The following is a 13,406-nucleotide window of genomic DNA, read 5'->3' on the forward strand; positions in this document are numbered from 1 at the left end:
TAATCTTTTTATATTTTTTCCATCAGTTTCTGGACTATGGTTGGGAGAAGCAAGGTGTTTTAGTAGGCAGCCTCTTGTTCAAGTCCTGCTTTGCACTGACCCAGGAAGTTGAGTTTGGCTGACAGTGAAAGAGCATATCCATCGGGGACAAAGGTGTAGTCTCCCTCATCTTCTGGTCTCACATCATCAATGACAAGCTTGTGGTACCTGAAGGATTAAAATGGAATTAAAAACCACCAAACAGTTGACAGGAGTGAGCAGACAACCAGTAGATTTATTTCAGAGATAGCAACTCAGGAAAAAGGTGATCTGATATAACATTCCTTCATCATTGTTAAACAACATACTTACGTACTCTTTGTATGTTATTGTATTTGTTTGTTTGCTTGTTTGCTTGTTAATTTTACATTCCGCTTTTCTGCTGGAATGCGACAATACAGCTCACAGAAGAAAATCAACTAAAATCTACCCATACAATTTTAAAAACAATTAAAATGCACACAATTAAAAATATATAAAATTATTTAAAAACATAGAAAAGTAAAAAATTTGATAAAACACACCCCATTAAAACAGACTTCCTGGGGCAGTGACCAAAAGCCTGTTGAAACAAAATGGCTTTTGCCTACTGGCAAAACGAAATCAGTTCATTCGTAAAAATGAACAGTTCATTCATAAGAATGAACAGACTGGTAATTTAGAAATTTTGCGCAACACACTACATCAAAATATGACTCCTCATATATCATGGCTCAGCATTGAGTACTCAAAAAAAATGAAGCAAACAAACCTACAATCAGAAAAACTCTGAAGTAATATGTATCCTACTATAATCAACATAGTTGTATAAACTGCTACCAACAAACGTTAACTTAAATTTAATTTTTTATATACAGTACTGCAATGGCTTTCGGTTAATACATGCAAAGGGTTAAGTACTAATCAAGATAATAACTAGTTAAGGACCTACCCTTCAAAATAACTGGGCCTGTTAATTTCCATCCCTAATTCATACTTCATGCCACAGTCCCTGAGAATTGTCCTGTATTGCCATACCTAGTCTTCAAGTAGCAGAGGTGCCAGTGGGGCTTGATCTACTCATGGGTTGTGATCATCCTCATTCAGTACTATTTTTGTAAGGCCACAGAATGACCACAATTTTTACAAAACCATGGGGGATCAAAGGGTAGAGCTTTTGGATTTTATTATGTCCCAGCTTCCTTTCCCTCTACAATTCAGGTACTGAACACTGGTTCCTTCCTGCCTTCCTTCCTTCCCTTTCCCCCCTTTCTGCAACATTGATGGAACTATTGAAGCTGAGGCTGACTCCCACCATTTTAATTCTTCCTACTGCTGTCAAGTTAAGTGGAGGAGGCCCACCTCTTGTGGGTGGCCCTGACTGCCCTGAATTTATGGCCTTTTGCATAGGCCAAAAAAGAATTTATGCCAGTAACAGTAGAGTGAAGTATGTTCAACAGAGGATGGTTCATCTAAAGTCATCTAAATACAAACGCACAAGTTGTATTTCTTAAATCCGGATCCAACACTTTGCCCAGATCTGCACCATTGCAGATTCAGCTGTGCTTACACAACTAAAATGGCAGGTGGAAACCAGAGCCAAAAAGTAATCCATACCAACCCACCTCCATGTTATCTCTTGCTCTCTCCCTCCCCGTTCCCTTCTTTCTATCCAAATGCACATCTTGTCTTTATGCTCACCTGCCCTTGTGAGAAATAGTAATGCGTTTGCTGGGCCGCACCTCAACTCCATTCTTGTACCATTTGCCAGTCACTTTTTCATCTGACACTTCACACCTGAAGACAGCCTGCTCAGCAGCTTTGACGGTAAGATCAGCAATATCCTGAAGTACCTCAAGCTGTTTGTCTGGGAAGCAAGAAGGAGAAAGAAGTCTGATTCTAAAACAACCTACTTCGAAAAACCTTCAGATTTCTTTCAGATACCTGCCACCCATGGGTCTGCCATCCACCACACACCTTCAACAACAAGGTCTGCCTCTGACTGGCCACCATTGGTCATGATCTGGTAGCGCCCAGCATCCTCCTTTGTAGCCTCATTGATTATGAGAATGTGCTTTTTCCCATCTTTCTTGAAGCGGTACTTGAAAGTCTCTTCACGAGTCAGCTCTACACCATCCTTCATCCTAGAGGTGGAAAGAAGGAAAGGAGAACCAGAATGAAGAGTGGACAAAGCCGGGAAGACAACTAAGTCCACATATTGGTTCAAATGTGCAAAAATAGGTAAACTAAAATAAAAATTATGAACCAAATGAATTTCTGACTCAGTCTTAATTTTAACTGGGGATGTCAGTGATTGAACCTTTTATAAGCAGCACATGTAGTGGGAACTTTGAGAGAGAAGACAAACTAAAGAAAGGGAGGGTGGTTGGCTAGAAGAATATGAGAAAGAAAGATAGGGAAGGGTGGACTGAAAACATACCAGATCACTTGGGCTCCCTCTTCAGACACTTCTACTTCCATTTCTACTTTGTCTCCTACTACCACCTGTTGATCATCTAGGCCACTCGTGATCAGGACAGGAGGCTCTAAGAACAGACAGATAGCATAGCAGAGGCACTATTCATTATACAAATGTCAGCCCTTCCCAACATATCCTCTGCCTGCCCCATGACAGATTATGGAACACTCACTCTTTGGACTACAACTCCCAGAATCCCTAAGCCACTGAGGAATTCTGGGAATTGTAGTTTTAAAACTACCTGTTCTGAACTCTGACCCAACCAGCATTTTGCCCACCTGCTCTCATACGCCCATGCAAACACAGCCTCTATATTCACCTTTGACAAAGACCTCTGTAAAGCATCTCTCATCCCCACAAACACATTCATAGGCTGCATCATCAGCCAGTGTTGTCTTGGTGATGGTCAGGATGCGTTTCTTGCCCACATTCTCAAAGATGTACCTATCCAAAAGAAGGAAAAGACACAGCAACTGAGTCAGGGAAAAAGAATCCAGCACTTCCTTCCACACATGCTGCTATACCTTTTCTGGCTGCTTCCCCCTTTTTTAAACACAAGAACACTCCATTTCCAAAAGAACACCTGTTCAAGTGCTCTCAGTTCCTCAGACCCGCTCACACTCACTTGCCACTGGGCTTGATCATTTGTCCATTTTTCATCCATTTGATTTTCAGGTCTGGGTCACTCAGCTCCACATACATCTTGATTTTCTGGCCCTTGTCAACTTGGTAGGCAGGGTCCAGTTTCTTAATGAAGGCTGGAAAGGGAAAAGAGGAATGAGAATCTAAAGCACTTTTTTCGCACTCTGCACCATTCTACCTCCTGCTCTCTGATGATGGCTTCTGTTCCATTCACAGTTCCTTTCTGTGCTAAAGTGTCATAGAACTTCAACTCCCATCTTAGGGGAAATTCCCAGGGCCTTATCACTTAAAATGTACACAAGGCAGCAGTCAGATTATGCTTGTGTACTGGATGTGTTTTGTCATCCTGTCACAAACAACTGAGTTTGCCCAATATAAAACATGGAAGGAGAGAATAATGCCTGAGAAGGTGAAGCATTCTGAAGGATTTCATCCTCAATATACAACTCACAATTAATTGCATCTGCCAGGTAGTCCGATGGGGAATTTTAGTGTGGGTTGTACACAGATGGCTCACAGGGTACAGATGGTCTGAAGGAATCTATCCATGAACTAGGAAACACTTTATGCTTCCTAAGCGGTCTTCACATACTCCTCTCAGACTATCTAAATGTGCTGGGCCAAACTAAGTTATATCCCCAGACTGTAAATTAGCATGGGTCCAATGCACATCACACACATATCACCTGCGTTGTGCTATCAGAATAGTCCAACAGATCTCAACAACTGATTCAGACTCCGTACAGGTAATAATAATGTAACAGATTCATTAAACAGGGTTATGTACAGCTCCCTAGCAGAAAATTTTTTCTTGGACAACTAACTGCCTTGGAGGGTCTATCCTGATGCACCTTGGGACCCATTTCAAAACACACCGACACATAAATGCTGCTACTGATAGCTGGAAACTGTCATCTTAGTTTCTGGCAATGCCCAGGTGTTGAATTGTGGTGGAGTATGTATGGCATTGTGGGGTGCAGGGAGAAAAGGATGGCCACAACTACAAAAATATGGTAGTCTGTTCTGCCTCCCTCCACCCAAGATAATGGTCACAAGCCACCTACCACCAAAATAAGTCCCCCAGAACACCCACAAGTCCCAAGGATGGGTCATCATAGAAGATGGCCCAATGGAGAACACTTTGCCAAGAATTTTTCCAACCCTGTAACTATCCCTGTCTATAAATATTTAGTGTCTACTAATCCAAGGGAAAATGGGGGGGGGGGGGGTACTGGGCTGTATTGAAAGGGACAAGGTAGATAATTTATTAGACCGGTATCCAACACCACACAACACATATACCTACACACTGTCAGTACTGGACTCTTGTGCACCAATAAATCATGCCCATTTAAATGGAAATCATATTCAGTAGTCATGCTCCACTTATGGTATGGGAGCCAGATATGCCATTTGAAAGTGAATTGTCTTTAATCTTATCCCTCAACCACTTTCCATGGCCCATATCAAACAGGACAATGACCTCAGGAGACCTCCCAGCCCCTACTGCAGAAAACTCAGGCATCCTGGCTGACCTTCACTCTTCTTGACTTCGACTTTGGCCTTCTTGAGCCTTTTGAGCATACCACGCAGGTCAGTGACACCATACTCAAAGGCAATGCGCTCATACTCGCTTTTCTTGGTCACGCCTTTCAGCAGTTCCCAGATCTCTGGTGGGATGCCCATATCATCATCATCATCCTTCTTTTTCTTCTTCTTCTCCTCTTCTACCTGCTGGACCTCTCTGAAGAAATAGATGGAGGAGAAGCAACCCTTCAAACTTTCATCTCGAGAATTATACCCATCCCCCTGCTTTGTTCTATAATGAAAAGGCTAATCCAGATAAGAAATATCCAGAGCGTGGAAACATTACTTTGGTGAACTCCAATCAAGGAGTTACCATCCCAAAAAGTAACTTTTCCTAGTTCTGCTTCTGCCCATTTCCCCAATATATTCCATTCTCCAGTTGCCACCTACCTCTTCTTTAGCAATCCGCTAAAGTCCAGCTCTCCAGCAACATCATCTTTGCCTTCCCCTCTGCAAGAAGAAGAACAAAAAACAATGTCAACCCACTGCAGCAGCAACAGTAAACTGGGGCAACACAGAGATGAAGGGAAGAGTCTACAGTCTATGGGAGTGGGAGGTGTCTTATGGCTTCTCTTTGTCTAAATCAGACTTGTACCCTGTTGCATCTACATGTGCTTGTAACCCATGCTGTCTAAGGGACTGTGAGAGTTACAGTCCAATACATGTGGAGGGTACCAGCTTCAAAGATTGTCTCTAGCCAAGGGTACTTACGTCCGTTTGAAAGCTTGCAGCACATTGCCACTTTCATCTGTTCTTGGTGCTGGAAGATAAGAAAATACAGTCATAAAAAGGAAGTCTTACACCTTCCCTGCCCTTTCCATAAAAGAAGGCATTTCTGCTTGTTTCCTTAACAAACCCAGTGATAAAAAATAGAGTCCCATCAAGTAAAGATGTAAATTTTCACATATCTTGTTCTCACATGCCTTCATGAATAAAAAACTTCAAAGGTTTTCTCCTTGTTGGGTAAGAGTACAAGAGTTTTTGTACATGTGTATATATGTGTACACACACACACACACACACACACACACACACTGCATTTTGGGAGTCTTTGGTGACAACTTCATGAAGTTTTTTTAATGCAAAAATATATTTTGTGCAAAAATCAACAAAGAATTATCTTTTTTAAAAAAATAGTGGCCATGTTTTCACTTATGAAAGGGCAAAAAGTATTGTCTGACTGACAGACTTTTGACAAGGACATTTTTTACATTCCTACCATCAGCTGCTAAATACTTCTTTTCCAATACTGCCTCATCAAAGCTAATGCATCACAGTGGGGCCTGAATGTCTGGTTGCACTGAGAGGAGAAGAGAGATTATTGAATTTGGCAATCTTCTGAGTTCTTTTTGCATGGGACCAGAGCAATTTGGACTTTTAAAAAAATCAAATGTGGGGCAAAAAAACTATTGCCCATCTTTCACCAGGACTCCACTTAGAATAAAAGCCCCAGAAACAGCAAAGGTGGCTTTGCATATTTTGAACTAAATAGAATATTTTTGCTGTCATGTGCTTTCAAGTCACTTCCGATTTATGGAAACCCTAAGACCCTAACCTCCAGAGTCATAGTCCAATGCTCAAAGAACTACACTGGCTCTCAGATGAAACTACAATTCCCACAATTCCATAGAATGGAGCCATGACAGTTAATGTGGAGTCACAGTGCTATAACTGTGTAGTATGAAAGGGCTCATAATTTGTTGGCATATCTTTGAATGGCAGACCTCAACAAACAGGAAAGAATCAGAAAGTTGTCTCTTAAGTCAAGCATATGTTAATAAACATTGTTTTACATAAGGACAACCATATATAAGGCTCTTTGTGTCACTGGAAAGAATTTGTCTCCCAATACACCTGACAAGCATTGGGAGGCAACAGTCATTGGAAACAACCTTCCTAGGTTAAATAAAAGTAGTCTCAGAAGGTTATTTTCATTGATGCTGGTGCAGGAAGGGAAAGGATTAAACCTCTCTGTGTGCAAGCAATAGTCCCAAGGGATGGCACAAGAGATCAAGCCAAGGGTCCTAAGCAATACCTTCCACATCAATGTTAAAGGTGCAGCTGTCAAACTTGTCCTTGGCTGTCACCTCACAGCGATAGTCACCCCTGTCGCCAACGACCACTTTGCCAATTCTTATTTCATAGGAATAGATCTTTGAACATAAGCAAAAAAAAAAAAACATGAAGGAGAATCATCAGTAACAAACCATTTCTGTTTAGTACATATAATGGGCATGATACAGCAAAAGTCAGGCATGCATATCTAAAGTCCACTGAATTAAATGGGAGTAGAACACAACGAGATGTTAATATAGAAGAAACATTCAGTTTGGAGTTCTGAACCAGGGAGGAGGGCATGAGGACAAAAAAAATCAGCTTGCAGAAGGGTAAATTTAACTTAGCTTTCCCATACTTAGTGCCCTCCATATATTTTGGATTATAACATTCATTGGCCCTATGCACAGAGATTGATGGGATCCTTAGTCCCAAATGTCTGGAAAGCACACATTTGAGGAAGGCTATTTTTATATATTATTACATATCTATTAGGCAAAGGGATCTTGTAGCACCTTTGAGACTAACTGAGATAAAGAGGTTGGCAGCATAAGCTTCGTTGACTCTTGCCCTCTACAGACCGGCTTTGTACGCCAACCTTGGGGCAGAGTGGGGACGTGGCATCCGCACACCGGCCACCCCAACTCCACCCACAGGTGTGGAGGCGGCATCCCGCCATTTCTTCAGTGCAGTGGTTACACGTCCTGCGCCAAAGGAGGGGCAAAAAGCTGCTGCTGCCACAGCTAGCGCACTCTTTTTGTGGTGCTTTTTGTGGCTTCTTTTTGTGCTGCAGAAAGGCCAGATCAGGTCTGTGGCGTGTATTGCCACAGTCCCGATCCAGCTAAGAGAGGGGTGGCTGCAGGCCGCTTCAAAAGGGCAGTCTGTTGAGCCCCTACAGATGCATGGAGTGAAGTGCTTAGGGACAGACATTTCTAGTCCCTAGGCACTTCACTCCATGCATCAGATGAAGCAGACTTATTGATATATCCCATTAAAATGTAAAGCAAAAGCCAGCAAGAAAGAAGTGGTTTTCTGCTTACCTCTCTGCATGTTGTTGTAGCACTTCAGTTCTCCCTCCAGAGGGGGACAGTTGGAAAAGCATGCCTTTTGCCAAACTGATTTTTCCACTTTTATTATCATCTCCCAGAAGTGCTTTGAGGGCATGCGGAGAGGTAAACAGAAAGCAGCTTCTGTCTCACTGTCTCTTGTCTTACATTTGTAATTCGAAAAGTCACTTAAGTCTACAAATGTTTATGCTACCAACTTCTTTCTCTCATTTAGTTTCAAAGGTGCAAAAAGATTCCTTTGCATACTGATTCAGACTAACACAGCTATGTTTTTTAATTTTACATATTTATCAGTTACATATATATCCCTCCTTTTCTTCAGAGAGCTCAGGGCAGAATATATTGCTCACACCATTCCCATTTTATCTTCATTAAACCAACAATGAGATGTAACTTTCCGCTCCCCAAGGCTGTTTTTGAGATTCCCTCCCTTATATGCCTCCTTTTTTTTCTGAGGAAAAAGATACATAACCTTTCTCCAGGAGTGGCAATTTGCCTTTTAAATAGATACTGCAATACTTAACATAAACATAAAATTTTGTCAAAACTAGAAGTGGATATCTGGCCTTTTTAATATTTCTCTTTCCTTCATTCTTTTCTTTATTCCTTCCTTCCTCCCTTCTTTTTTCTTCTTCTTTTGGTAAAAATTGCCCTCCCTTATCAAAGTTACCCACCCTAAAATAAAATGGTGCACCAGAGCACTAGCAGCAGCTCCTTCACCTTCCTTTGCAACTCACATTGTTCTCCTTGTCAAAGGTGTCCTTGAACTGGAACCGCAGCCCACTCTTAATTCCAAGCTCCAGCCATTTCCCCTTGAACCATTTGATTGTGGGTTTGCAGGGGAGCTGTTTCCCATCCACTTGCATGCAGATGCACACATCCTTCCCTGTAGAACAAGCATAGGAAAAGTTATCACACAGCCTCTTTTCTCCACACTTTCTCATGACCTCTAAATTTCCATGGGGCAGGGCAGAATGAGAATAATATTTGGAGAGAGCAGCTACTTCTCCTACAGCTGATGGTGCAGCAGAAAAATTTCTACTAAGAGCATTCATAAGATGGAAACAGCTGTACACAAGTGGTGAAATGGACTGCAGTTCTAATCCCTAGTACCTCCAGATATGGCTGTGAAAAGTCAGAGCCTTCTCTAGAACCATGGACAGTTGTTTTCAGACCTGCCTTGCAGGTCATTCCCACCTGGTAGCTGTTCAGCCTCTTTTTGAAGAATTCCAGAGAAGGACCTCACCTCCTGGCTAGGTAATTGGTTCTAGTGCTGAATTGCTCTTACTGTCAAGAAGTTCCTTCTAATGTTTAATCAAAATCTATCTTCCCATGACTTAAATCCATTAGACCTGGTCCTGCTCTCTGTGACAGCAGAGAATGAACATGTACCTGCTTCCCTGTGACAACCCTTGAGGTATTTAAAGAGTACAGTCATGTCAACCCTCATTCTTCTCTTCACCAAGTTGAACTTAACCAGCTCCTTCAATCTTTCCCTATATATTTTGTTCTCCATACCTCTTTTCCTTTTTGCCCTTCTCTAAACCCACACAACTTGTCTATATCCTTCTTAACATGAGGGCACCCAGAACTAAACACAAGACTCCGGATGAGACCTGGCTAGTCCAGAATATAGCAGGAATATTACTTCCCTTGCCTAAAGGTAGAACCAGCCCTATCTCTGCACAGGAGTTAATTCCAGGTCTGTTGAGCTTCAACACTTACCACTCTCGATTAACACACTTTCTGGCTTCTTAATGAAGAGTCCGTCGGACTGAGTGGAGGGCTCCCCTTTCTGCTCATCTGGAAACAAGGAACATGCAAGGGAAGAAAGAGGATGGTTCGTCATACCTTTTTGATGAGCTGTCAGCAAAACTAGGGATATTAGGATATTTTATCTGGAGTTCTTAAGGGTATGCATAGGCTGCTGCAGCACAGGTGGCTCAGCTACCAATAGTACAACTCATGTGTGGACTGGGAAGGCAACTATAAAGGGTCTCTCATGATAGCTCCTTCTCTGGTAGCTTTGCTAGTCAGAGGAGGAACCAAGAGACACAAGCAGATAATGGATAAGGATAAAGTGGGAAGGTGACATTATTTTAACCCAAGTTCAAAAAACCTTTGGATGACATCTCTCAGAATCACCCAGCAAGACTAAAAGTAATTTTTCTGATCTCTGATTAAAGAACTATCAGCAGACCAGTGACTAACCATTCATGAAAGGGAAGCCAGACAGGGTAAGGCCAAAGCGTTTTGCCATGTGAAGTGGAGACGCTGATGGTGCCCTACCCACCCAGTTAATTCAAATTATTTTATACCAGCCAAGTTCTTATGGGACACAAGGCAGAAAATGCCCCAAGCACCTCTTCTCATCCCTTGAGAATAAAAATACAATAACAAATTAAAATGTGCTGCCCTTTCATGACATTCAAAGTCTGTCACTTGTGACATCTGCCTCTTTCTGCGTAACGATAGGACCAGCTCATTCTGCAGGGTGTAAGGATTGCTATATGCAAGGGTGTCTGTCTCTGCATACAGGATATAAAGAAACTCACTGAATAGATTTCCTTGGAAACTTGCAATATGCAAGCTCTCATTTGTCATAATTAAGGGGATTTATTTTTAAGTTATTAGAGACTTACCGGTACCCCCTTCTCCCTGCTCTGCCGGAGTAGCTGCTAAAGGACGTAAAAAAGGAAAAATGTTAGATCTATGATGATGATGATGATGATAGTTTGTTTATATAGCGCTGTAAATTTGCACAGCGCTGTACATATAAATAATAAAATCGATAAAAATGAAACCTGCCAATGGCGTACATTCTACAAAATACATATAAAACAATAGGTAATAATACAGGATAGAATTCGATAAAATAAGCAGGCAACAATTAAAAATATCAAATCAAATATGCCTCTTAATGCCTCTTGTCTTGTGCACAGTGCAAGGGCCACAGCCCTCTTCAATGGGTCACACCAGCCCTTTGGAAAAAAACATGTTATGATTCAGAGGACGCTTCCTGATTTTCATTTTTAGAAACACCACTTCTGGCTTTATACAAGCCTACAAACCACTAAATAATGTGAACTATAACAAGTAAGGCTTCAAGCTTTATGAACTATATGGCAGTGTTTGCCTTTCCCCTTCCATGGAATAGCAGAGTTTGCATCTCCCTCTCCATAATAAACTTGCCCATTTTGCTAAGAATGGGGTGACCAAATCTTCCTGCAGCAACTGCACTCAGAGATCCAGGGTTCAGAGTTGCTTAAAATACATATTATATCTAATTTTGGTGTTTACAGGTATGCAGTTAATTCCTTTAAGCTTGTTCTATCACTTTCAATTATGTTTCAGTGGCATGGTGGGCCTGCCAAAAATCAAAAAAATCAAAAATGCAAAGTCATCAAAGCACCCATTTTTACTGCACCAGCACTTCTAATTAAAGATATCATCTCACCTTCTTGTGGTGTATTTCATTAAATCAGTCTAGCAGAATTCTGCAGATTGTGAGTTGGCAGCTTTCTAGAGCAACTACCAGCATGTGCAAGACTATTGCAGCTTGGGGGAAGACTAGGGTTGCCATACAGTGTCTTTGCCTAGATTCCAGGCTATAATGTGTAGTCTTAAACTTTCAACTTTAAAATTCAAGTTCAGATTAGAGCTACCAAGCAGAATATCTGCTTTCTATCCAACTGAGCCCTACATTAATTCAAACAATTCAAAACGGCCATAAAGAAGGAGTTATATGGCATGTACGGGATTTCAGGGAGAAGATCCATTGTTGTAATTATGGGGTTTTTTATTTGGTGCTAAAATCAATGTGTGGGAGCTTAAGATCCATCTGATAGACACTCCAACTAAGTTTAAGTCTGAAATTGCAGACGTGTGTGGCTCTATTTGGGATAAGTGTCAATGAAGTGAGTGAGGCTTATTTCTGAGTAGAAATCCTTCCCCACAAGATTAAAGCTGACATTGCAAGCCTATACATCTCAACCTGGGAAAAATTCTGAACAGATTGGTACTTATTTCCACATAGGCACTTCCACAAAGAGTAAAGGTGAAACTGCCTCAAACTGGAGTGCATCCCACTGATGTCAGTGCAGCTTATTTATGAGCACACCTGTATTTCAGTGAACAGTACAGTATAAAGCTTCAAGATGCTAGGATAAAGTGAAAAGTAAGCATTTAAAAGTGAAATGGAGGAAATATGTTTCCCCCTAAATATGAGAGATTTTCTCAGGATAGTAAGATATTATACTGTTTAGAAACCTGGATGATTTAACACCTCTAGTTTCATCATATACATTCATGACTTTATCTAATCCCACTTTGAAATACCAGATATTGTATAAATTGAAAGAACAAGTGAAAAATTAGAGGCCAATAAAGGAAACTTTTTTACAAGTACAGTTGGCCCTCCATATCCACAGATTATTTATCCATGGATTCAACATCCTTGGCTTGAAATATTCCAAAAAGATATAAATTCCAAATCTGATTTTGCCATTTTATATAAGGGACCTCATTTTACTATGCCACTGTATATAATGGGACCTCACCATCCATAGGTTTTGGTATCTGAACTAAACTCCAATAGATACCAAGGGCTCACTATAATGGGAACAGCTACATCAATTTAATACAAGACAAAGCATTTTTTTAAAAAAAAGTTGCTAAAGCACATGTTACTATAGGAAATGTATATCTCTGTGGATTCACCCACTATTTCTCTCTAGCGCTTAATTTTTGGAACTGAAAAACATGAAGTATTGCTTTCTGACAGCAAGCATGTGCTTCACCATGTCAAAAATTGGACTCCTAGTCCCACCTTTTGGTTCTTCCTTCTTCTCCTCTTTTTTCTCTTCTTTCTTCTCTTCCTTTTTCTTCACTTCTTTCTTCTTTGCCGCTATAAAGGAACAAATGTAAGGTACATCAGAACAAATATAAAAGGACAAAAACAGTGAATCACATAGGTGCATGACAAAGGTGGAAGCTGATTAATATTATGTTGTTATGACTGATATTATATAACCTTGGCACCTACAAAAATGCTGCAATGTAGTGTACTTTACTGAGGATTCTACCCACTCCATTCTGTTCTCTTCCCTCACAGTTTTTCATTCCTCCCACATTTAGACTCTGAAGGGACAATGCAGCTGGCAAAGGTGAATTGCAAGGCCAGAGAAAGCCTCTATCACTAGTCCTTGCAGAAAAAAGGCAAGGAATGGAATCAGGGAGGGAAATCTCTTGTCTTCACAAAACTCTCTGCAAACAAGTGATGCTAATGCTAGGTTTTTTGGAACAGAAAAGCAGAGACAGCTTCCCCTCCCCTGATGCAGTTCAGATATGTTGGATGAACTACAACCACCCATCATCCTCAATGAGCACTAAGTTGCTGAGCCTAGCTGGAAGTGCAGACCAACATATCTGAAAGTTTCCAGTCTAGAGAAGGGAAAGAAAATGTGAGGTTATTATGGGAAATATAATTCAGTATTGTGTCATCTGGAACCACACTTGTACCAGTTCCAGCTGGCTGCATAATAGTTTGATAGATCTGA

At 41.0% G+C, this 13,406-nt stretch overlaps 1 protein-coding gene across 1 annotated transcript in view; it reads right to left on the reverse strand.

Moving 5' to 3' along the window:
- Positions 1–13,406, reverse strand: part of MYBPC2 (myosin binding protein C2) — a 60,428-nt gene that overhangs the window by 22,868 nt on the left and 24,154 nt on the right. The window contains exons 2-15 of the mRNA XM_089531512.1: positions 12,677–12,754; positions 10,491–10,526; positions 9,574–9,651; positions 8,586–8,734; positions 6,762–6,879; positions 5,438–5,486; positions 5,117–5,176; positions 4,675–4,883; positions 3,123–3,255; positions 2,817–2,941; positions 2,459–2,564; positions 1,996–2,162; positions 1,720–1,885; positions 101–207 (exon numbers count right to left, since the gene is read on the reverse strand). Of these exons, the coding sequence (XP_089387638.1) occupies positions 101–207; positions 1,720–1,885; positions 1,996–2,162; positions 2,459–2,564; positions 2,817–2,941; positions 3,123–3,255; positions 4,675–4,883; positions 5,117–5,176; positions 5,438–5,486; positions 6,762–6,879; positions 8,586–8,734; positions 9,574–9,651; positions 10,491–10,526; positions 12,677–12,754 (1,581 nt within the window). The remainder of the gene's footprint in view (positions 1–100; positions 208–1,719; positions 1,886–1,995; positions 2,163–2,458; positions 2,565–2,816; positions 2,942–3,122; positions 3,256–4,674; positions 4,884–5,116; positions 5,177–5,437; positions 5,487–6,761; positions 6,880–8,585; positions 8,735–9,573; positions 9,652–10,490; positions 10,527–12,676; positions 12,755–13,406) is intronic.

This window comes from Sceloporus occidentalis, unplaced genomic scaffold (assembly GCF_023333645.1).
Source record: "Sceloporus occidentalis isolate IW3139 unplaced genomic scaffold, rSceOcc1.0.p SCAF_7, whole genome shotgun sequence".
NCBI classification, from domain to species: domain Eukaryota; kingdom Metazoa; phylum Chordata; class Lepidosauria; order Squamata; family Phrynosomatidae; genus Sceloporus; species Sceloporus occidentalis.